This window comes from Epinephelus moara, chromosome 13 (assembly GCF_006386435.1).
Source record: "Epinephelus moara isolate mb chromosome 13, YSFRI_EMoa_1.0, whole genome shotgun sequence".
Taxonomy (NCBI): Eukaryota; Metazoa; Chordata; class Actinopteri; order Perciformes; family Serranidae; genus Epinephelus; species Epinephelus moara.
In genome coordinates this window covers 22,855,610-22,881,443 of record NC_065518.1, presented here as the reverse complement: position 1 = coordinate 22,881,443, position 25,834 = coordinate 22,855,610, and the positions used below count along the sequence as shown (strand labels likewise).

General features: G+C 44.2%; 1 protein-coding gene across 4 annotated transcripts in view; it reads right to left on the bottom strand.

Moving 5' to 3' along the window:
- Window positions 1–25,834, bottom strand: part of raraa (retinoic acid receptor, alpha a) — a 173,923-nt gene that overhangs the window by 41,619 nt on the left and 106,470 nt on the right. The window contains exon 1 of one of the 4 annotated variants that reach the window (XM_050060884.1): window positions 2,219–3,277. The exons of the other annotated variants lie outside the window; for them this stretch is intronic. Within the exon in view, the coding sequence (XP_049916841.1) occupies window positions 2,219–2,396 (178 nt within the window). The 5' untranslated portion in view covers window positions 2,397–3,277. Of the gene's footprint in view, window positions 1–2,218; window positions 3,278–25,834 lie in introns of those variants that run through there. 4 annotated transcript variants of the gene reach the window in all.

Here is a 25,834-nt window from a genome sequence, read left to right as displayed (position 1 = left end):
ACAGTCAGACAACTAAAGTGGCAGCATCCTTAAAGGACTAATAACATCAGGGATGACGCGTCCATATGATCTGGATTTGTGCCCAGCCACTTAATGGGTCCGGGAGGCCGTTTACTTCAGCGAAGATGTCATTGAGTGCACTCTTAGAGCCAGAGAGCTCGTCTGTAAAGCCCGTAATGAATAGTTAGACCCAATGTGGAGAGGTTTGAAAAAACAGAGGACCAAAAAGGAAAAAGCACAGAGGGGGTAAAAAAAATGTTTAACTCCACCAGCAATCTGTTTCCAAACCCACGTGCAGAGGATAACATACCATGAGACTACTGTCTGTGAAGTTTGTATTTAAAAAAAAAAAAAAGAAAAAGAAAAAGTCCAGCAGATGTTTTTGGGATTGTCTCGTGCTTTTGAGCCTGACTGCTTTGGATTCCTGCTTAAGATCTGGAGGTGAAAAAAAAAGAAGTCTTGCTCTGTTTTGTCTGTTTTGTTTTCTATCCCTATGATCCAATAAGCCTCGGAGCCACGTGATGACACTAACGGATGTTGTGCCTCTCTACTCTAAGCCCCCCTGCTACCACCGCTCCCTGGTTGTGCACTAAATTTTTTATTACATTCAAGCAGTAAGGCAAAGAGCAGCTATACTACCCCCACCCACCCACACACACACACACACACACGCACACACTCCCCCTGCAACTCCTCCGTTGAGCAACACAATGTGGAGTCGAGTAAGGGATCAGAGGTCTTTTCCTGGGCCAAACCCCCACAGTCTCCCTCAGACGAGCTCACATGGTTTGAATCAATGCCGCCACTAGAGCTCTTTAGTGGGTCAGTTCGATAAATACTACCAAGCTCGCTGGGTATCTGCTTTGAAAAATGTATGTCGTTTCAGCCGAGAGGAATTCCTAATCTCGGCCGACTCGGAAAAACAAGCAGCGAAAAAATCAAGACTGCAGCGCAAACATATTTTGAGTGCTTTTGTTGTTGCTGCCAAACGTCAGAAATCCCTGTTTAAAATTTCCCTTTGTCGTTTTTGTTCCTATAGTCTTGAGACGAGGAGGAAATTGGCCCTTAAGAGCCTGTGGAGATTCCTGCCTTTTTACACTCCTTCAGCTGTGAAAGACAACAGAGCTATCTCTTCTATAAAGGGCCTGCTGGAGCTTTGTGCAGTGCAGCTCCTTTGAGGTGAAGAATGGGGAACGGCCTCTGTGATACTTTGTTGTTGCAATAAAACTCCCTCTTATTGCGGCAGATACCGTATCAATAAACTGAAATCTCCCATGACTGGCACTCTGGTTACTCAACCTTTAAAAGAAAAAAAAAAAACACCAAACATACATGCACAGACTAAATCACTTACCCAAACTTAGCCTTAGTGAGATTTTAAAAGCATCATCAGACACATGCTATTTATAGACATGGCAGAAAGGCCTGTCATGTAGCACATGAGCCTAGAATTTAAATATTTATTCTAATGTCTGTGTAAAGATATTAAGATAAACATGGTGTTTAAAGATTAAACTAATTGTTACCCCAGCCTACCTGCTAAATATAACGCCTGCTTTAAAATACATTTAATTAGCACAAGGCCTGATTGGCACATTAAACAGACAAGAGTGTCCAGTTAAGGCCGTGCTGCTCAGGAACTGTGTGGCCTTTGGGTGCAGCTGTCCAGATTAAGCAGAGGAACCAAAGGGATAACACTGGCAGGAAAGTTTGATCTGATTAACGTTGGCATTGCTTGCAAAACCTTGTTTGTATTAAGTGCATATTTCAGGAAGGCAAAAGCTTTGGGATAACGTGGCCTGGCGGATCACAGAGCCGCAGTCTCACCGACGTTTCTCAGGGAGAAAAAACCCAGCCGGGGCGCGTAGAGAGGAAGAGGAGAGAGGCAGAGCCGAAAGTGGGTCAAGTATATATAATGCAGTTATGAAGCTGAGGGATGGTGATAACATGCAACGCTGTTTGGACATTTTAAAGGGTTTAAATAATTGAAATCAAACATGATAACGCGGGAATCAAAGGCCTTATAATAACGGTTATACCAGTGTGGTAAATAATAATAACAAAATGGGAAACAGGCCATGTATAGAGGCTGTACACACACACACACACACACACACACACACACACACACACACACACACACACACACATGGATGTGGAGGCTTTAACTTCCCCAATTAAGTGAAATGAAGTTGAGGAGGCAGGAAAAGGCACCTACAGTGATTGGAGCCGTTCCAGTGCTGGTTTCTGATGGACGTGCTGTAGGGATGGGGCGCTCCGGGCACCAGTCCTTTCTCCGGGATCAAGCATCCTCTGCTCTGGTTGTAGTAATCCATCATTAAAAACGGGTTCGGGCTGGGATTCAGTCCCACAACGTCCACACTCTCATACATCATACGGAGCAGGACGACAGCAGGGGATTATTATCAAAAAAATTGTCGCGCGCGCACACACACACACACACACACACACACACACACGCACAGGAGCCTTGTGGTTTTCAGCTCGCCACCAGCCGAGGTAGAAACTGAGGGGGCCAAACCGGAGGAAGGGGAAACTGCATTAAAATCGAGGGAAAAGTGGTAAATCCAAACCCAGCGGGAACATTTGAACATTTGGCATCTTCTTACAGCTCTGGATTCATCGAAACCCCCAAAACCCGAGGAGGGAATCAGTGTGTGAGATAGCCTAATCGGCTGCGCTCAATTTGAAAACATAATTTAGAAAAGCAGTCTGCATGGTGTCCAACACACACACGAACACACTAAATAAACCGAAAACGGCCCGGGTAACTTCAGCGGAATAATCGGTCCTTTCGGCCTTGCTCAAACACAGAGCAACATTTGAGGCTGTATCCACACCATAAAGAGGAGAAATAAAAAATCCAGGAAAAAAGGAATCTCCCAAATCCGTGTCTGGAAACACACGGGCTTATCGAGAGGCGCAAATATCAGAGAGGAAATTCCGTCTAGTTGCAGTTTGTCCTTTGGGTTACGCTCGGTTGTCCCGTTTGCGCCCGCCGTGGGTGGACTCCTGTCAGCCGTCCGTGAATGAACCGGTCTCCCTCCGTGCGCTACACCAACCGGCCGCTTCCCTCGGTCAGACCCCAGCTCTCACACATCCAGGGTCGCGTGAAAAACACGCAGCACCGCCTTGTTTGTATTCGCAGAGAGAGACAGAGACGCCTAAATCATCCCCACACCAAATCGTGCTGCTATCATGTTCTGCAAAAATGTGACAAGGCACAGCAGCTGAGGGCTTTGGCTCCACCTCCACCAGGCTCTTTTTCTTTTTTTCTCCACCCCTCCAACCCCTCAGTCTCTTTTCATGCGTTGCTCCTCCTTCGTTTAACCCCTTCAGGGACGTCACCATGGATCTCCCTCTCTCTGTAAACCCGGGCCCTGCATGGGACTGTGAAAGAGGGAGGGGGTGGATAGGGGGGCCACCGCCACCGCCACCGCCCTCCCTCAAATTTAGGTGCTGGGGCTTTAAATAAAAATGTATTTGAGGACATGATTAAGTTATATAAGCTCAGTAATGAGTCTTTCATATCTTTACACGGAATTCATGGACTTAATGAGGGCTGCACCATCTCTCTCTTCTTTTTTTTTCTTTCCTGGAAGTTCCCATCCATGTTCTCACTCTTTATTCGGGCTCCTCCTTCCAACTAATTTGACCCTTTCCCCCATGCTCTCATCAGTCCCTACCCTCCGATTTTTTCTTCTCCCCCAGCCCTGTCTCCCTAATTTGCCTAATGCTATGCGGCTGAACTTTTCCTGAACCCAGGGAAGTAGGCAGCCTCACCTCCTGGTGACCCACTGGCTGACTCGGATTCGCCTTTCTGGCTCGCTCTCATCCCACATTATTCAAGGTTTCCCACCTTGTACACTCAGAGTAACACCATTACACTTTTCCTCGAGTGCCTGCCCAGAGAGGCGCCTCGGTTCACCCGGCACACATAAAGTAACAAAAGTGGCAAAGTCACCCAGTCGTGGTAACTGACGCTGAACTTTCTTCTCACAGTGTAGCTGCAGCCTGGGAAAAAGTCCAGGAAGTTGTTTTGACACAGACTTGCACCACCTCCCCTGTTAAAATGTTACTCCACCTTTACTCTGCAACATTCCATGCAACATTGTTGCAACTTGTCATGCGAACACGCAGCTGTGTCGTCCACCTGGCTTGAGTCCATGCCAAAGCTATCATACTCTAAAGGCATGAATATCTCCTTTTAAGGCTCAGGTGATGCTAATTACAAAGCTGGAGGAATTTCGTGGCGATTATGCACCTACGAACACATCCAACCTTTTCACAAACACACCGCCGGTCTCATGTTGTTGGTGTTGACAGGGAAACTGAGCTGTTCAAAAACACTGACCTGTGATTGTCATGTGATCTGGAGTACAGCTGCCAGCTCAAGTTGCCCGCGCATGTTCAGTGGTAGAGATTAAGGCCAAGTTCCCGCTAGATGTTATTTTGTGGAACAACATCTCACATTATAGGACTATTTTTTCCCACCTTACACTGGCATGAGTGAAAATTCGGCTAATTTGAAATACAGATAAAAGACAAACTACATTGGAAAATATTAGGCATGTTTCATCATTGATTGGGACGTCCGAGATGAGGTCAAGAACATGACAACTTGTCACCTGTCCTGTTCCATTGTTTCATGCGCAATCCTAAGTATTTTCCAGCTGTTTTAGTATCTTAAACTTTCCTAAATTGACCGAAAGATGCCTGTTTAGGCAGAAAACACTTGCTACATGAATAGCCTTTTCAAATATATCTTCATTAACATGAAAATGGCCCAAACCCTGTGCGACTTGTGTTGTAATGTACACCACTGCATGCACAATACCTCTCCTCCCCCACTTTCCCTACACCTGAGCCACAGGCCACAGCTGGGTCTGACCAACACGGTGTCTGAGAGGGATTATCTGCATGGAACCTGGCAGGGGGGCTCGGCCCGCTCCGCCCCCACTGACTGTGACACTTATTTAATGCAGGCCCCAGTGTGTTTACTCTGCCTGATAAGAGCCCAGTGTGCAGGCCTGGGCCACGGCGACCCCTCGCCTGCACTGATAGTACAGCCACACATTCCTTGACAGGATTAGCCCTATGAGTAATGGCTGTCAGAAAATGCTAATTTTCCAAAGGGGAGAGCATTCATCCTCGGGTAATACCCTGTGATAGCGCAGAACAAGCTAAGAGATAACGGATTGTTGATCATTGCTTATTACGGAAGGGGGAGGGAAGAATTTGAGATTAGACCTGAAAAAAGTCCTTTTCCCACAGCTCTCTAACATTTATTTTAAAATAAAAAAGTCCTTTTGTCATCCTGGAAAAGGGCTGAATATATCCAGCCGCCTTACATGAAATAAATCTGGTATTTTTATTGTCACAGGAGGAAACAGAGTGCTCCTTTGGGCAGGCAGTTAGGGGAATTAGATGTATCACGTCACATCAATAGAAAAATACATTTGGTTTAGTGCCGGGTGGTGTCCAGTCTGTATGCAATACAGATCACAATAAAACACACATACACACATGGGTGTTTAGTGATGCATTATAAGTAACACACATCAGGAAAAAAGTAGTTTTTTAAGGAATAAGTACTTTGCTGTTCCTATTTTTTTAAACTGTACTTATACTCTGCACTCTAGTATATTTTTGAAGCAGTAATCTACTATTTATTTTACTACATTTGCCTTTCATACCTTCATTACCACTAGTCTAGATCTAGTCTTGGATTGAGGCGCACCTCTACTGCAGATGCCAAGTTGCCAGCTGAGTGGAAACATATGCACTACCACGCAATGATGATGGAGCAAAACCCAGTACAAGAGGTAGCTTCCAGTGACAAATCCTGACCACATCCTAACACACTTTTTACACCAAAGTCTAAAAAGTTATGTAGTTATGAAGTGCTTGCTGTGCCTCCCAAAAAAACACTGCGATCTCCGATTTAAAAACTCCTCCTGGGGGAAAATGTTGTTAGCCTGCTAACATTAGCTACTGGAATGTTAATTTTTCATGTGTTATCCTACTCGTTCCATCACTGCATACACGAGTGTAAGCACTCATACACACACTTGACAATTGGTGCTATAAATGTAGAGGAAGTGATCATGGTCAGTGCTCTCTACTGCATCTTCATGACTGTGTAAAGACAGAAAAAGAGTCACAAGAGGTTCGAGGTGACTGTTCTTGGTCCAGCAACAATAAGCACCGCACTCCTGACAACATGGAAAAGTATTTTATCAGGAAGCAAAGTCAGAGAGAAGGAGATTGCGTCCCAATCCCCTAACTTGCATCTCGATTCCTTAACTGGAAAATCAAAGAAAATGAGATTGCGTCCTGATCCCCGAACGCTTGCACAGCTCAGGCTTCAAAGCGTTGTTGCATAAAGTCCAGGCAAACCGATGGAGAGGCCTGATTAAAGAACCATTCAGACATCGAGGCTTTTGCAGAAATAGATGGTTATGTAAGTGCAAATAATAGAGGGATACCACGAGCGGTAAACTTAGCGCCCTTGATTCGGAGCAGAGCTGGAGCTGAGAGTCCAGCAGAGAGATGGGGGGAGGGGAGAAGGATTTTTTAGGAGGGAATTCAAAGAGTTTTATGGGCAAGGGCGGAGAGGAGATTGCTGGCTGGACCTTGAGGGTGTCAAACTATTTTTACTGCCCCCACTCTCCTTTCTAAGCCCAATCTGGGGTGTTAGGAAGCAGTAAAAAGTGCACTCCTCGCCATTCCTCCCCCCAAGGAGATGTCCAGGTCTCTGTCAAGCTGTGGGGCGAAACATGCTGTCTGCATGTGAGCAGTATTATACCACGACTGCGATGATCAACACTGTAATCCCTCTACCCCGACACCGCCACTGGCATGATCCCAGCAGCCAGCTTCCTCATGCCACCAGGCTCACGTCTCCCCTGGGTGCATGTCAGCGTGTGCTTATTTGTGAGTGTGTGTGTGCCGAGGCACATGTTTGCTTTTAAGTCTACCTGAAACTACCACTCCGTTCCCCTTACTGCCATTACGGTTTCTGTGTGTGTGTGTTTGTTTGCACAGCTGGTTTTGTGCAGCCCGTACAGGCAGCACCAGCCAAACCCAACAGCTGTGCTCCCCGACAGCGAGCCAATGTGTAATGAGGGCCCGACCCTTCGATGTGAGAACAAGCTGCAGTTATCGATGAACACTGCACCACTTCCACCTTCTTTCTGTCAATCTACTGGAAACACACACATGCACACACACACACAGCCTGACCCAAAGTTAAACTGTTGTATAGATCTCTACATCTGTGCTTTGCTATCCTCAGTGTGTGTGTGTGTCTTTTCTAAAAGAGACCCTCTTAGTGGCTGCAGGGATTTTGTGAAAGCTACCCCCCCGTCATTATCCCTTTAATGTCCCTCTGACAGCAGATTCCAGCATTTATGGTACAGGCCTATATCTGCCCATAAAGCCTTTTATTGTTTAGCCCAGCTCTATGGCGGCCGTAACCTGGTTTTCCCATTTTTTATGGGGACCTTCACTATATCACAGGGGGGAGGACAAAGCTGCCCACCATCGGTGTTTACCAAAGTATGGCCTACTCATAAATCCATCATGGCCGGCGGCATTCTGGAAATACCTCAGCAGAGGGAGAGAAAGAGAGAGGGGGGGGGTGGAGGAGACATAGCTTATTGTATAGCTTGTAATCGCCCACACTCTACGGCCTTGAGTTAAAGGGCTCTTCTCCGCAATGATCATTATGTCTATGTTCCTTTGCACAGTCCATCACTCAGCAAATCAAGGGAAAATTGCTATGGATGTTACCCTAGAGGAAGGATATCTCAATATCAGTCATCCCGGACTTGGAATGGCCCCCATTAGCTGTCAGAAACAGGGAGATGTTTAGTACATACGGATGGACACGCCGCTAATTCTATTAAGAAAGACAAGAAGGACAGAGAGTGAAACGGAGAGAGCAGCCTAGAGAGGAGACGGAAAAAAGGTTGAGGAAGTTAGCAGAGTAAAGAGGATGTACAGCTGGGATAAACAAATCAATGAGCCGTGGTGAAAGGAAGTGAGCAGTTTGTTTTACAAATATGAGTTCAGCAAGGTATTTTCTAATTATGAGACTCTTAGAAATAATGGTACAGAGACATAGGTGTTATTAAATTCACCCAAGAACAACTACCTACCTACCTCACAGAGTAAGAAGCAGGTATAGAGTATGGTGTGAGGAAGCTGTGGCCCTGTGTAGGCGTATACAGATATTTCTGAAAACAGATTCTTTTTCCTCTACGTTTTAGCCTCTTGTCTACACATAAACAGAGCTTTAGGTCACTATAACTGAGATTTTATTACGGTTACTAATTATCTGTGTGGACGTGTAAAACAGAACGTTTGAGAAAGAATGATGTCATCTCCTTCACTTGCCCATTGTTGCTTTTTGTGAGCATATGCTAGAAACAATGTCGGCAGACTTTCGTTTTGTTAACGTTTAGTTAGCACTGCTTGGTCTAACTGCTTTAGATTTTTATGTAGTATTGCTGCACCACTTCACGAACGAACAGAGGCATCTGCTGCACCTATTTATTTTTTTTATCCACGTCAGCGACAAGGTTTAAAGTTTGCCAGAAACAACAATTTCTGGATCAGGCCCGCTTGAACCAGTAGATCATGGGACACTTCCAGACCATTACTTGTATGTTTGAGTGAGCTCCTTCATCCGTCTATTAAATGGGAATCAATGGTAGTGCGACCTCCAGTAGGTGATTTAAAAAAGGTAACAATTTACTTCCTTTGTGATGAGGGGAGACTGCAGCTAACGCCTGTGAGCGTTTAGAGTCTTTTTTGTGTTCTAGTGAGGACAGAGATATTTTGTACAGGAAGTTTGTGTGGACAGAATTACTTTTCTAAAATGGAGGGGAATAAGATCCATATTCAAAACTATCTGTATACGTGCAGGCAGAGCCTAAGGCTAAGAGATGATCTGCTCCAGGAGAGCACAGAGGGAGAGCAGGGAGCAGAAGTGAAGAGGCTGGCAGAACTCACAACTCAGAGCTCAGTCCACATTTCTGCACTGCCAAAACTCCGTCTGAAACTGGCATCACCGCTGCAATTACAACTCAAGCTATGTTGTATTTATCTATGTACGATACCATTAATTTCTCCATCTCCTGGATCCAGGCTCTCGACCGCAGATTTGCCCTCGTGGCCTTAACTCAGAGTTCATGTTGAAAAGACAGACGGAGTGAAAAGTTGAGGGAGCTTTGGAGAATAAAAAAAAAAAAAAAGCTGTCTTCTCATCAAAAAACTCTTTCAAGCTTTGATTTTTGCCTATGTTACCCGATTCGAGGCGTTTCATCTCTCTCTAACAGAGATCTTAGGCGCTGCTGTCTGGGTGTTGAGGCACCGTGTTTAAAAAGCAGCTCTGCATCACTAACATGAACCCCCCCTCCCCCCTCCGCAGTATTTTCCTCTCTCCCACCCTGCCTCGCTCCGCTTTCTCTCTCTCCAGTTTTTGAAGTGCTGCAGAGGGCCGATTTCCCGTTTTCCATTCAGAAGTGTGATGCTCGGGGTGGCCTGGAGGGGATATGAGAGGAGGTGGCGGAAGGGGGGTTAGTGGTTCGCTTTAAGTGGATTGCCCTCGGTCTTGTTGTGCCCAGCCTAAAGCATTATAACGCCTCGCCAAGTGACCTCCACTTGAGTGGTGCCCCTAACACCGGCGCCGGGCAGGGCACACTGATTGTTGTGCTTTAGTACAAAGACCGAATGTGTGCCATGAACCGCGCAGAGGTTGGATAACTGGAGGCTGAATGTGCAGTCAACACTCATGGAAACTGTTGCGTGTGCGTGTGTGTGTATGTGTGTGTGATACCGCTCTAATCTTGCCCTTGCTCTCATAAAACAGACAGCACTCTCCTAGGCACATGTGCCTGTTGCATCCTGCTTTTCATGTTGTCAAGTGTGTCTGCATTTGTGCACGTTCCCTGACGATCACTGTGAAATGTTCAAAAGTGCCGAGCTGGTTCAGATGTTAATGAAACATGTGAAATCCCCTGCTTAGCCAGCAAGTTGGGAGCTGGGGACAACAAAGGCCCACGGGAGAGCAACAGACTGCCGCAGCTCAGAGCATGACAAATGCCCCTGCCATCGTCACCACTGTGGCCCCCGTTACCCTGCCTTTTATAGGGGGGTGAGGGGGAGGCTGGCGGTGGGGGATCTCCCTCATTCTAACCTGGGGAGGGGAGCAGGAGGAGGGTTAATGGAATGGATGACTCCGCCACATTAAAAGAGAAGGGAGCAGAGCGATGAGGGCGAGGGAGGAGGAGTCATCAGCATTTCAAAAGAATGAGGCGCAGGGAATGTAGATGGAGCAGCTACTCCCCTTTTTTCTGCCATGTCTCACACTCTGTTATTGTTCACCCCACCTCAGCCCTAGTGTGTGTGTGTATATATATTAATATATACTTATATGTATGAAAGAGATGACTTAATTGGATGAGAGGCAGCTGATGTTACCCACAAGTCCCAGAGGTGCACATGGGTCAGCTTCATCTGACAGTGAAAAGTGCCCTATCAGAGCATTTTCATCGCGCTGTGGTTGTCTCTGCAGTCAAAAGGTTTTGCTCAGCTTAGCCACAGGCAGCAAAGAAGAGGCTTGTCCTTTGTCAGGCCCAGACTTCAAAAACCAAAGAGCTGCTGTGAAAATTGATATCAATGTCAAACCTTTTGCCCTCAGGCCCTGCCTTGTCCCGTGCTTGATATTTAGGTGGTGATGCAGAAATAAACACAGGGAGAGAATAGGGAACTACTGAAAAACGTGACCAGCATCACATGGTTTATCATATGCATCTGTATCTCTCGACACAGAGCGACCTTTGTGCTGTTGCGTAACAATATTACACATATCTTTGCAATCTTGATGACTCTACACACATTTCATATAAACATCTGTACTGGCAAATAAAACTATCAAAGAGGTGCAGGAGTTAGTATAGGGGTATCCTTCGAGGGAGAGTTTGGATTTTTTTGTGGTGGGGTTGTATTGGTTACTTATCCACAGTCAGTGTATTACATACAGTAGATGTCAGTCGGCGCCCCCAGTTTAGAGAAGCAGGCTTAAGTCCAACATGGAAGTTAAGCAATGTACTGCTGTGGATGGGGTCTGCAACAAAATGTACTTTAGTCACCCACCAGTCCCACCATAAAAAAGCAATATATCTACTGCTGCTTTGATTAGTTAGTTTGTGCTATTGGTGAATGCAAAGTAACCCTTTTAAATGCTTAAGTCACACAATAACACACAAAAAAATAGCTGTTCGAGGCAGCAGTAGCTCCTGTGTTAAGCATTGTTAAATCACTGTTTTTATAAATGGAGTCTGGCTATAAAGAGAGCGATAAAACGGCTTCATTTTCCTTTCGGAAATTGTTTCTGACATTGAGATATAGCAGTGAAAATATTCTAAATATAGCTTACACTTAAACTGATATTGATATTTTAGGTTGGCCTTTTTTTTTTTTTATGGCTTAATCTTGTTTTGTTCCTGACCACTCCACAGCAGTAGATTGCTTAGCTTCTGTGTGGGACTCCAGCCTGCTTCTCCAAACTGAGGACATGCCAACTGACATCTACTGTTTGTAATATTCTGTCTATGAATAAGTATCCCATACAACACTACTTCAAAAAATCTGAACTATCCCTTTAAACTATCCATTCAATTTCATAAGGAATGCGTTAAAGGAAAGACTTTTCCCCGCACCTTTATATCAGAAAGCTCAAATAAAACTACTTGAAATCATCTACCTTTGTAGTTAGAACTATCAATTCAGCACTCCATCTGTGACAAAACTTCCAAGGGTTCAAAAAAAAAGCACAGAAGGGCTTTGAACCGATATAAATACAGCTCGGCAGTCGCTATGGCTACCCAAACCATCTGTGTTGTGAACCCGTAGAGAGGGGGAGTGTCTCAATAGTAAGTAAATAGGCTAATACAAAAAGTGAATGGCTCAGAAGGGCAGATCATTAGCTGGCCACATCTTAACCATTCTCTGTGTGATACCAGGGCAGGAGGGGGGTTGATACATGAAAAAAAGAAGTCTGATAATATTTAACCAGTGGAGATCTATCATCAATCTGGACTCGCCACCCCCCAACATCATCAGTCCTCACCCCCAGCCCTGGCCCATTGTCATTAAAGCCCCGGCTCCCTTTCACTCCTTATTCAATATTTTTGAGCCATTGTTCCACCTTACATGCCCCCTCTGAACTACATTACTTTTCCCACTCGGTGGTGAAAGGAGAGGGGCAGCAGCCAGAAAAGACATAATATGTTATAGTGTCAGGAGCAACAAAAACGTCAGCCGGCCATGGCTAAAGTCTGGGGTTTGGATGCATTCTCAAACTCAGGGCTGAAGCATGCACGCTGTCACAGTTTCTCTCCTCGTACTTGCACAAACACTCTTTCTCTCTCCTTCTGTCTCCACACACACACACACACACACACACACACACCCACACACAATCACACGGTGACCCTGTAGGCTTTGCTGGGCTCTTTGAATGAAAAAGAGAAGTCATTTATCCGACTCATCTTCGCGGCACCTCGCAGCACCTTTTAAAAACACTCTTTATTCCTTGCTAACGCTAAAGCTGCACCTTCACTGACAGCATGATGGAGAGCCCCATTCTGCCTCCCTTTCTTTTTCTACTCTCTTCTCTCTCTCTGTCATCTCTGGAGCTTCCCCTGTCTTTCCATCCTCGCTGCCAACAGCCCTCGCGGAAAAGTGAAGGCCAAGCTTCAGTGACGATGTAAGAAAGTGTCGGTCTGTGTGCATATGTGCATCTATCTCTGTGTGAGGTTGTGTGTGTGTGTGTCTTGGGGGTGTTTTGGCGTGGATCCCTGTGTATCAGTGTTTGCATGTTTAATCAAAAAAGGTGCCACAGTAGAATGTGTGAAAAGGTGTAAGGGTGACTTCACAGATGAGCTTGCTCACGTACAGAGGTGAGAACAGGAGTGCCAGGGGCTGCTGCGAGGCGTAGCGTGTCGGAGCTCATCAGGAGTTAACGAAATCATCCTCCAGAAACTGTCAATATTCAGTTCGCTATCCTCTCACGTTTTGTCCTCTCTGTGCTGTTGCTCTGATGATGCCGCTGTGGTATCAGCACGCTGCACATAACGTTTGCATCTGTCATCTGTATTGTTGTTTCTAAAGTTTATAAAGTTTGACACCAGGACAGACCACACCATGTAAGATTTTTTTATTTACAGTTAGTGCGTGTCACCCCCTGTCCCATCTCCTCTGTTTTGCAAATGCATCTTCAAACATCGCCGTGTTTGCTGTGAATAAACAAGACATGATGCATATTTCAGTCAGCAGCACTCAGCTAAGCGTCAGGCTGTCTAGACCGTGTTTGACCAGCGGTGTGCATGCTCTCAGGTCTGTGTGTTTATCTGAGGTAGTCTCTATGCAACCAAGCAGACATCAACAATAAAACCTCTAACCTAGTTGGCCAACAGCCCATCTCTTTCTATCTCCCTCTCTCTCTGGACGGATCATTCATCACTCTCTCCCGCCCTCTTTCCCTCCGTACAGCATCCTGGTCCACAACATTGGTCCTACCAATACAGCTGTTGCTACAGATAACGGTCACACTCATGACAAGCTTAATTCAAAACTCTTATTATTGTTTAAGAAAAATGAATAAATGGAAATTAGAACAGAAAAAGCAGAATAGGCTTATAGATGAGGAGATAACTTCAGCAGTGGTACCACAATGGAAGTCATAAAAGGAAAAACTTAGTCTCGTACCAGTTTTAATGTTGCCGTCCTTACCGGTCATCAGAATATATTGTTTTTGTGATCAAGTGTATCTAAATGTAACGGATGTATGGTCCCAAAACATTAGATCTGATGCTGAAGGGATGCACAAGCACAAGTACTTAGTAGCTGTACAAGAGGACGTGTGTGTTGTGGGTCTTATTCCATCAAATATCTGTGATGGAAGGTGCTGCCCCCCTGTTTGCCCTCCTCCGCCCCAACTCCATCACTCTTGATCACCTTTAACAACTCAACCAGATTCCTGTGTTGCTGCAGTTTGATTTCTCTCATCAGAGAAAGATCTCCTGTATTGGTAAATTGCAGTATTTTGAAATAGATTTTGCAACAAGTCCTGATTAGTGTAGCAAGTTTGACACAATAGTGGTGACCGCCCAGAGGCAATATACAGTAATTGATGTTAAAAAACAAAAAAACATGCAAGAACTAACAGTAATGACTCAGTTTCTACACTTCCCTTCTTTTACTGTAACTTCCCTATGTTGCAAAATGGCTTACATCCAGATCTCCTATATTTGCACGCAACTTTGTTTTTGTGTGTGTGTGTGTGTGTGTGTGTGTGTGTGTCAGAAGCTATCTGGAACTCTTTAATATGACTGATCAAACCATCTGTACATCTATACTCTCAACTGGACACAGTCATGAACACAACAGAAATATCCTGGAGACATAACAGGGCCAGAGGACAATTAGATATTCTATAAACCGAATATAGTGTGTTTTATTCCGTACCACTGTAACAAGGATATAAATCACAGGGAAACATACCTTTTGATATTATTTTGATGCATTGACCATGACTACAATATGCAATATGCAAAAAGATGAAAATGTTTTTAACTAGTATTACTGCCTTGCAGTTGTATGCCTTCGGCCGTGTCAGTTTACATTTGTGTCTGTCCAGACTCATATGATGCCATGAAAGTAAACAATGCTTTCGATACCAATGTTGCTGGAAAGAAGCTACAAATTCTTAAACATGGATGCTTCACACACACCTTCAGCAGCACAGAAGAGCTATACCACTGATATTCAATTTCTGGCCCATGGGCCAAATCTGGCCTGTTACAGGGTGCTGGGTGGCCCATCATTTATTTTCTAATCCACAATGACAATAAATTGATTCACACTGGATTTTTGTACTTTTAATGTAAATAATAGACCAAAGGCCATTTAAAAAGGCTAGGCGTTTTTGGGGTGTTTTTACTGCCTTTACTTTTAAGCTCATATCACAGTCATTATAAAGGCTACATACACATGCTATATCTTGTTGTTGTTTTTTTTCAGGACAATCTGGGCTAACCAGATTTGCCATCATTTCATGTCCTCCTATGTGCCTGTATTTTATATTAATTTTTATATCAATGAAAAAAACAAATCCGTGTTACTAAATTCTTACATTTTTACATGTATCTCACCATAGCAAGTTGGAAAATGACATACTCTGCCTTATATGAAGAGGGGAGAGCAATATAATAACCATGATGGTGGGACATTCTGTCACTTCACAGCTGTCCAAAACATGTAGTTTGTGCCAGGCGGACATGATTGCCAGTATTTTTTCATGATTGCAAGAAATTCCATTGACTCTTATCTGAAAGAAACATGCAATATTTACATCTAAGATCAGAGAAAAATAGTCAACCAAGTGCAATGATGTCCTCCAAGATAATATTTGCCACTTTGTTTCCAGTATAAAAAAAAAAATTGGGGCATTTTTGGGGGGGGGGGGGGGGGGCACACGTCCCCCTCAATGTATACGGTGACTACGGCCCTGTCATGCATGCATAATTAGGCTGCAGTTGTGCAGACTACAAATGTGGATAGGCAGGGAGAAACACACGCAAGCCTAAGACGTGGTAAGATACAATATTCCTCACTGATTGATTTAGGTTTTATGTGGTGTGGTGTGAAGAAAATCTTCCATACTCTTAATATATAGAAAAAAAGGAAAGAGAAAGTGTGTGTGTGTTTCTGTGTGTGTGTGAGAGAGAGAGGGTCATTTCTAATGGAGGAGATGGCAACTATGACACAAGTGAAGAAACTGTGTGTGAATAATTCATAAAGGACAGAGAGCGACAGTTAATGGGAGAGTGTCATTGGACACTGACATGTTCATCCATCCATCCATCCATCCATCCATCCATCCATCCATCCATCGAACCACTCTCATCCACTCTCTCTGTCTTCCTGCTGTGGGGAGTTCAGATAAAGGATAATGGATCTGCTGACATTCAGCTGTCCCAAAAATGTTCACATTCAATATCCCTGTTAGTATGGAGCAGCATGCAAATACGCACACGTGGACGCCAAACAGAGACACACACACCAACACACCCAGCAAACAAAGCATAGACAAGCATTTGTACACAAACAGGTGTGTACACAGAAACACACGCTCAAACTTAAATGCATAGGACACGTGTGCATCTGTATGACTGAAAATGCATTTTAACTATAAACACACAAATGTACAAACATGTATGCAGTATGTGCAGTTTGCTAATGGATTTACAGCTATTATAATCTGCACAAGTGTGGGCACTTTGCACCCATTCCTTATGATCAGGCAATAAAGCAGGTGGGCCAGCCAGCTTGTACACAAAACACTCCCTCATGCACATACACAAACACTCACACACACACACACACACATAATGCCCCGCAGGCCCGAAGCTGAGGGAGTAGCTAGACTACACCTCAGGGTTCAACGGTCAAACCCAGGCAGTTAGCCAGAGTGCTCCGGGCTGAACTGGGAGTGATGATCATAATTTGTGTCAATGAGGCTTTCTGCTGAACAACAATGGCCAATAATGCAGTGACACCGATGATGTCCATGTGCATGTCGCACTCACAGTTTATTCCCCGCAGACGCTCCCTCATAACAGATGAATGAGCAGTGTGCGTCTAATGTTTGTACTGGAAAACACACACTCGCACAGTCAGACGCAAATGCACACAGGTTGTAAACAGACTCAAAGTGAGCTCCGTGTATCTATAGAGACACGAGCTAATTAAACAGCTTGAGTCGACTGATGTGCACAAACAATCTGGTCTGAGACCATCCCCCTCTGAGCAACACACACGCATGAAAAAACAAATTTAAAACTCTCCTTTGTGGTGTGTTCAAGGTCGCTTTGACATACAAGATTTTAATTCTGGCTGCCGTATAGCTATATAAGGTATTCAGTTCACCAGTGACACATACACACACAGACACACACACACAGACACACACAGACACACACACACACACACACACACACGTACGTACAGCAAATCCCACCATCAGCAACATGCAGGTGCACGATCATTCCAGCAAGGAGATAACAATGGACACCATCCTCCCTCCCTCTGTGCCAAAAACCCAGCCGTCTGGCAAAACAGCTGAGTGGGACACATCATCCAGGGTATTTCTGTTGTCCCAAAGCAGAGCCACACAATATGGCTGACACACACACATGTGACAACAATGGCCGAGCCAAATTCACCCTGTGAAAAAATGTGGGTTTTCCTATTTGGCTTTTTTGTTAATGCACAGAATTCTTCTTCTTGTTTTTAACAGAGAATACGCAAATCTAGTTGTTGTTTTTCATGACTGAGTTATTCCACAGAGATCACCAGATGCTACTGCAGCATCCAAAGCTAAGGTCCCTCTAATAGCCTGATACTGTGCAATGTCTTTATATGAATGAGAAAAACACTTAACTACAGACCTAAAATTTCTTTCTTTCCTGCCTGTTGGCATGATAACAAATGCAATTAGAGAACTGCCCCAAAAAATTGGCAGTAACATCAATTTTCAAGGAAGTAAGCACTTAATTCCAGGAATAGAACTGAATAGAGATTCGGCGGCACATTGGAAAATAATGACAGACCATTTCCATGAACATCCAAGTACGACTCTTGATGAGCCACGGTCGTCAATATCAATGTGTACTTTAGACCCAAGGACCAAACAGCGTGTCTGCATTAGAGAATTTTATTTGTCAAAACATTTGTTGCTTACTAAAAGCTTTAATTACGGCTGTGTGCTCTGGTTCATGTCTCATTGTTCAGCCTGTTGAGGAGCTGGTAGCCTAATTTGCAAAGATTTCTTCATTCTAGGTCCTAGAGTGTTTATTGCTTCAGATTTTAGAAGATGTGCTTCTTACAACCCTACCCTGCTTCCATCCCTTCACTGTATAAGTCACACAAATTTCCTCCTTCCCTTTTCCCTTTCTCTCTATGCACATCTTATACTAGATCAATTTTTTTCCTCCTCCAATTGATCTTCCTCCCTCATACCATCGTGCCTCAGTTCCTCCTTTGCTCCCCGAGGAAATGTACAACTCTATATAATCAACTTAACTGCTTTGCCGTCTGCCACTATGTCGAGCTGCCATGAGGTTTGCCGGTCACACGGCTGCACTCCCTCGGCTTATCGTGCGTGGTGCAGAAAGTCAGAGGCCCAGGCATGAAGAGAGAGAGGAGCCAGCTGCCCCTCATATGCCCGTCTTGGTGGTTACACTGATTGAGTCGCTAACAAAAGAATCTCTAAGGCAGTGTGTGTAAGAAATACTGTCTTTCAAAGGGTGCTTACAGCTTAGCTCAACATACAGCATTTCTTTCATTTCTGTGCAGTGTTTTCTCAAAGTAACAACAGCAACAAGGTCTTTTTTTAGTCTTATTATGGAATAACTTAAATATCAAGTTGTTTCTTTGATGATTACTATATGTGCAGTGTGAACCATTTTTAGCACTGTAACTCACTATATTGGGTGTTTCATTTAGTACATAGTGCTGAGATGACTGATTAGTCAATCAACGGAAAATTAGCTGGAAAAAATCTGAACAGTTTTAGTCAAGTTAATTTCAGTCCATAGGGACTTGGGTTGGGAACCGGAGGGTCGCCTGTTCAAGTCCCTGTCCGGACCAAAAATATGGAGCGTGGACTGGTAGCTGGAGAGGTGCCAGTTCACCTCCTGGGCACTGCCGATGTGCCCCTGAGCAAGGCACCGAACCCCCCAACCGCTCAGAGCGCCTGTCATGGGCAGCCCACTCTGACATCTCTCCACTTAGTGCATGTATAGGTCCAGTTTGTGCATGTGTGTGTTCGGACCTGTGTGTAATTGACAAACAGAGTGAAAAATTGAATTTCCCCTCGGGGATTAATAAAGTATATAAAATTAAAAAAATAAATAAATAAATAAACACCAATGGCAAATATTCTCAGTTTCCAGCTTCTCAAATGTGTAAATGTGCTGCTTTTCTCTTATTTAAATCATTTCTGTTTACATATATTTACGTTTTAGACTATTGGTTGGACAAAAAAAAGCATCTGAAGACATCATCCGGGGCACTGAAACATTGTGACAAGTATGTTCACATTTTTTTTCTGCCATTTTGTGGACTAAATGAATAAATGATGAAGTGAAAAAGTGAAATAGTTGCAGCCCTAAAACCACACCAGGACTTTGGAGGAAACTGAAACATCAACATTTATTCTTATTGAAGAAATATACATGTGCACAGTACAACTAACTATCAAATAAATGTGCAGCTTATAACATTAGAGGTCCGACTAGTAACTTAAGGCTAGGGTTGTCATGAGAACCGATACTTCGGTACCAAGTCACGCAAACAACACGCAAAAAATACATCGGTACCTGTTTTTTTTTTTCGGTACCGTAAGTACTGGATACAACTTTGCCCTCAGCGGGCCGTGTCGATTCCTATCGGAACTGACGGGGGCAGTATACGTGTCAGTCTGTGCCAAGTATGAGCGCCGAAGAACAATGCCTGTTCTCCATCGTCTTTGCTAGAAACAATGGCTTCTACAAGTGCTGCTGGAGCCACAACACCTCGGCCAGGTAGCAGGAGTCGTGCGTGGAGATATTTTGCATTCGAGGCAGATGAAAGCGGAGTAATTATAAACTCGCAAAAACCAGTGTGCAAACGGTGCCTCCGAAGTTTCCAGACCAAAGGAGGAAACACTTCAAACCTGGCTAAACACTTAAAAGACAGACACCCTGACTTGTTAAAATAATTCAAGGTGAGTTGAGTTTCAATTTACCATCTCTTGTGTTATGTTATACTTATCCTGAAATATACGTTACAAACGTTTATACGTTTGGGTTTACTTCAAAGTTTGAAACAGTTTTAATAAAGTAGTGAATTTAGAAATACATGAGTTCTGTTTTTTGATTTTTATTGTGGTATCTAATAAGTATCGAGAATCGTGGAAATTCACTGGTATTGGTGTCGACTACTGAAATTCTGGTATTGTGACAAGCCTACTTTAGGCTATGCTAAAATAAGATCCTGTCTACACTACAAATGTGACATTCAGTGTGTGTGCTCACGTGTGTGTGAGGAAAGAACAATGCAAGAATATCCATTCTGCAATCTCCTTTTTAGGAGGGAGGAAACCCTGGTTATAGTCATGTTTCCTCTCACTGTTAATGTTGCCAAGCTACAATATAATGCCTGCATTTCAAAGCACACCCATTTTCCTACTGCACATTTTTCTGGTCACATCCCCACTACTGCTGCTGCTGCTGCTGCAGTGGAGAGGACCAAATCTGCTGGGTGGAGGTGGCATGTCTAAATTTACAGTGGCGCGTTTCTATCAGCAAAAATGAGCACTCATCCGCAATGCTCCGAACGCCCTCTGAAGAGTGTGAAGGTGCGTGGGGAAGCAGATGAGGGAAAAACCCCTTAAGAAGGAAGGGAGGGATGCTGGGGGAAGGATGGGAGGGAGAGGAAGATGGGTGTCATAGCTATGGGGGACTGTGTCAACCAGGCACACAGACAGGGCTCTGACAGACATATTAAAGTGCTGAATGATGGTGCTGTACTAACTTTCTCCACTTCCTTTCCTCTGTTTCTCTGGTGTTAACAGTCTGAGTGTTTGTCTGATATCATTTTATTTCCATATATTTTTCCTCAACCCAGTTGCTGGAATAAATGCTGTCCTTGTATCTCTCTGTAAACCCCAGATATGTAGCACTGTCTATTATTATGTTAAGAATATGTTGAAAGTTAGCATTTTTATAGCCCCATTTACACTGCCAGATTTTCTGCAAATGTTGGGCCGTTTTGCCAGCAAGCTGATTTTCTGCAAATGTTGGGCCGTTTTGCCAGCAAGCTGCGAGCGTTTAGACACACAGACCCAGATTGGCGAGTTGATCCGAGGTGCCCAATTTTCCGCCTCGTAGGGTAGTCACATTGGCGGAACCCTTTCAGTTTAAAAAGACCGAGGCGGCCTTCCGCAACAGGAGGGCCCTGTTGATGACTTGTGGGAGGAGCTGGTGATGACGCCGAACGTGCGACCCACTGCCGATGGATAAACAGCTGATAGCAGGAATTAGCGAGCAGTTAGTAGCAAGAGGGAAATGCAAACAAAGAGGCCATTAACCGTCAGATGACGGGGACGGTGAGGAACGGGCCGACTCACGAGAATCGCCGAAGAACTGACCAGCCGCGGCTTCCCTCCCACGTCACTGTTTACGTCACACGCTGAGCTACATGTTTTGTTACTTGCTCACGCACCCCATTGCTCCGAAAAAGGCGGCAGGTAGGCGGCATTTTGCCGCACTCCCCGATTTTGTTTTTATACTGAAAGAAGACTGATTGGGCTTTCCTGCAAATTTGCACAATTCCTGTTTAAAAAGGGCTTATGTTACAACAATATCGTGGTTTATGTGGGGTTATGTTTCAGCACAAAAAACACTTAGTTATGGTTAGAAAAAGATCATGTTTTGGCTTAAAATACCTGGTTTTAGTGCCACAATCACAGCTGAAAATGTGACCAATGTCTCAATAAATAAAAACTCAGTTTGGGTGGCACAATCCCGGTTGTAAATGCTGTGATGTCCTGCTAAAAACATCCAATGTTTTTTGGGGGCACAATCACAACTGGAAATATGACCTAGGTCTTGCTAAAAAACACCCAGTTTTACTTGCATAATCTCCACTGAATATGCAGCAATTTCTCGCAAAGAAACACCCAGTTTCGGTGTCATAATTGCTGTTGAAAATGCAAGAATGTGTCAACCAGTTTTGTTGCTTGTTGGTCTCAAACAGTGGTTTACAATGGTCTGCGGCCTGGCAGCCACCTCCCCTTGATCTCATACCATCCACCTCCTGATGACAAGCTCAACTGATTCACATGGAATCAGAACTACTGTATGTCACTTTTGAAACGTTGATATGACACGTATAAAACGTACAAATGTGTGCAACCAACATTTTATTACGGCGACTGGGCTGTTCCTCCTTTTCTTCCCTTCACCTCCTCTCTGCATACCTATTGTTTTTTTTCCCTCCCCTCCTTCTGCCTGTCCCATCTCCTTCCTCTCTGAAGTTGTAGCAAATATCTCTCCTCCTCCCCTCCACTCTCTCTGCCTCTCTCTTGGGGGAAGCTCAGTGCCAGCATGGAGTTTTTATTTGTGTAATTTACATCCTCTCCGACAGCCTTCTGTGCCCCCCTACAACCCTTGGCTTTTACTGCGGCCAGACCGTCGTAAAGCAGCCGCTCTTTGTGATGAGAGAGAGACAGAGATGGGGAGGAGGGCCGTCTGAGCTGCAATCCAGAGAGAGCTGATTGTAAAAACAACACGCGGTCACTTGGTGTAGGTATGCTTCCTGGCGGGCTATTTATGTGAGCGTGTGGGCTAACGTCTCTGCATGTGTGTGTGTCTGTGTGTATGTCTGCACCCTTATCCCTTGCCTGTTTGTGCACTCCATACCAACTAGGCAGTTGCAGGGTTGGTTTCTTGACCAAACAAGCTTTAGTATATCCAGGGATCAGGCATTAATCCGCCAGCCATCATGTGCTCGCTCTGTACTTAGCTATCTCGCTGTGGGAGGGTGAAAGGTCAAATGGTAATCCCATTAACAGGTGGTACGGACTTTCAACTCACCTGAGGAAGTGCAAGATTGTTTGGGGTTAGGTGACTGCTAACATTTAGCAACAGAGGAGTAGCATTATAGATAACAAGAAGTACTGCTTGTGCAAATTTAGTACCAATAAAAGTCTACTGGCCAAGCTCAACAAAAACTTAAAATTAGATAGCTTGTATCTATGGAGAAGGGGAAAAACATCAAAGGGAGTCAACACCGATAAAACTCATTCTGAACGGGAATGCTAACTAGATAAGAAAAGGGAGAGGCAAAAGAACAAAAGAGAGGAGCATGAAAGAACGAGGCAAAATAGGTAATGAGGGGAAGAGATCAGTGAGACGCTGCATCCCGATGAGAGAAAACACACAGATGAAGGAGAGCGATCTGAAGCAAAAAGAGACATGGAAAAAAAGAGAGAGAAGGAAGCGCCACAGCAAATAAAAAAGTAAAGACGCTTACTTGCTGGAATCAAAAATGTGCTTTTTAGGAAACAAGGTCACAAATGAATAAATCATTAAAACAGAGCAGTGACCCAATCTCTCGCCTTTATTCAGACTTCTCTCAGTCTCACTTGTTGTAATGTATTAACAAGTGAGGTGCAAATGTGTTTGGGTGCAGTCTGGTGAGCAGAGAGTCGTGGCGACGAACACGAGCACGGATCCGCATGCACACTCACGCGCACACACACACGCCAGAACAACAGCAGAACTCTGACAACAGAGTTTGAGCTGGAGCTATGGGGAACAATGACCCCCAGTGGCTGCAACGACGTTTCAGAGGAGAGTGGAGCAGAGACACAAGTATGTGTGTGTGTGCGTGTTTATATTTGTGTGTGTGTGTGTGTGTGTGTGTTGAAGAGGGCTGAGGAGGAACTCATTAGGAGTGTTTGGCCAGTCAGCCCCTCACAGCTCACAGCAGCTAAGAATGGTAAACAAGCCCGCTTGAGCACCCACTCAACAAAATCACACACACACCCTGTACAACCTCAGTAACAGTACACACACTCATGTACACACAACCACAATCCCTTTCTCTTTATAAGCACCCTTGATTCCACACTATTTGTTACAGTCTCCACTTTAAAGACAACTTAAACTCAACTACTGCAGCCGGGGCAAAAAAAAAAAAGTACAGCAGAGATGGAAAAGGCGGTGTGAAAAAAAGGGGGGAGGGGTTAACACTAGCGAATGTACAGCTGTTGGAGCGAAGGAATCAAAGCAGACAGGCCAACGGCACGGCAAAGACATAATTAGCGAACATGAACATGCGTCATGTGTCGCCCATGAATGCCATCTGCTTCGATTTAAAACTTTACGAACAGAGGAACAACACAGAGAGACAGCAAGGGAGGAAGAGAGGAGGAAGAGACTAGTGGCAGACTCTGGGGAACTGAGAGAAAAGTGTGATAGAGTCAGGCTAACACATCAGTCATCATAATTTTAGCTCATCACACACAAACAGTATGGGTAGCAGCATACTGTATATGTGTTGGCCATTAAGAAACAAGAAACTGTGGTACAAAACTTCTCTATGCTGAGGTGATTTGGAAAGTTTTCAACATAAAACGTCCTGCTCATTACATATCTGAGGACAGGATTCTTTAATAACAAAATTTAATTATCATCAAAAATGTGTTATGCATTTAAAGGAATAGTTTGTATGATTTCAGGGGATTTAGTGGCATCTAGTGGAGAGGATTAGAGATTGCAACCAGCTGAAACTTCTCCCCATTAGAATCTTTCAGTGTTCATTGTTCAGGAGGTTTGTATCGGGAGCCGAAATATCCGCAGAGGTGTCTTCCTCTTCAAAACAAACGGACCAGGAACACAAATGGATATCAAAACTGGTCTTGACACTGAATAAAGCAGTTTCACGTTACAAATCAGCGTTTCTCCAATGCTGTTCCCATTAGCCTAGCACCTGCTAATTTGTGCTCACCTATGTTCTCTGATAATTTAAGATCCAGAAGTTTAGGAGGATTTTACAGGGAGCCGATTCATCTGCAGAGGTCTCTTCCTCTCCTAAACAAACAGACCTAGTGGTTTAAACCAGTAAAAACACTGAATAAAGCAGTTTCACATTAGAGAAATTGAGTGTTTCTTCAATATTCTCGACATGGAGGAGCTGATAACTACGGTAGCCAACATGAAAAAACAAGGGGCCCTATCTAGAGCCAGGGTTCGGTTTGTCTGTTCTGGGCTACTGTAAAAACATGGCTGTGCAACATGGTGTACTTTGTAGACAAAGACCTGCTCCTTATGTCGATATAAACGGCTCCTTCTAAGGTAATGAAAAAACAATGTTTCTTATTTTCAGGTGAATATACACTAAACAACACATACTTATTATATTATATTCCATTGCGAGCAATATATCTCCCTAAATCCTACACTCTGGGCCTTTAAGCTAAAAAAATAATTGGCCCATAAATCTGATTTTTTAAAACTCCCATAACACTTTGGTAATGGACTCAAAAATCCAGTATATGTTGGGTTTTAACTTGCTATAAATGCTTTTTTCACTCTTGTTCAAAACATCCACCATAACTGGCTACATCAGGGAAACCACACGAACCCACATATGGTGTTACGCCCATAAAATCTTAATCAATGCTAATATGAAGAATAACTTTCCCCTCTGCTGCGGCTTTAGCCACACCACCAGCAACACCACAGAAGAGCCATGCCTCTTCTCAATGAAGGAGACCTGATGTGTTATTTTAATCAACTCGGCCTGCTGGCATTAATTATTCACCAGGTTGGTGAATTGGGACGCCCCGCGGGTAGAAAGAGGGAGGGACAGGGGGTCCCTCTGATTAAGGGCTTTAGGAAGAAAAAAAAGGGAAAAAAGAAGAATAAGGGAAGGAGGAGACAGAGGAGAAGTAGAAGGAGATTAGAGCTACAACTCCTGCCCTAGTTCTTGTTAGCTTTTAAGTGTGTGTATGTGTGTATGGGCAGCAGTATATATGGGTACCCATGTGGTTTGGAAATTGTGGGGAGTAGTAGAATAAAGGCAGTGGGCACATACATTCACGAATGTGTGTGTATGTGTGTGCACTGCCTGTGTGAGGCCTCAGGGTGCTTATTGTGGCAGCAGGAGCAGTCTGTATGTGTGTGTGTGT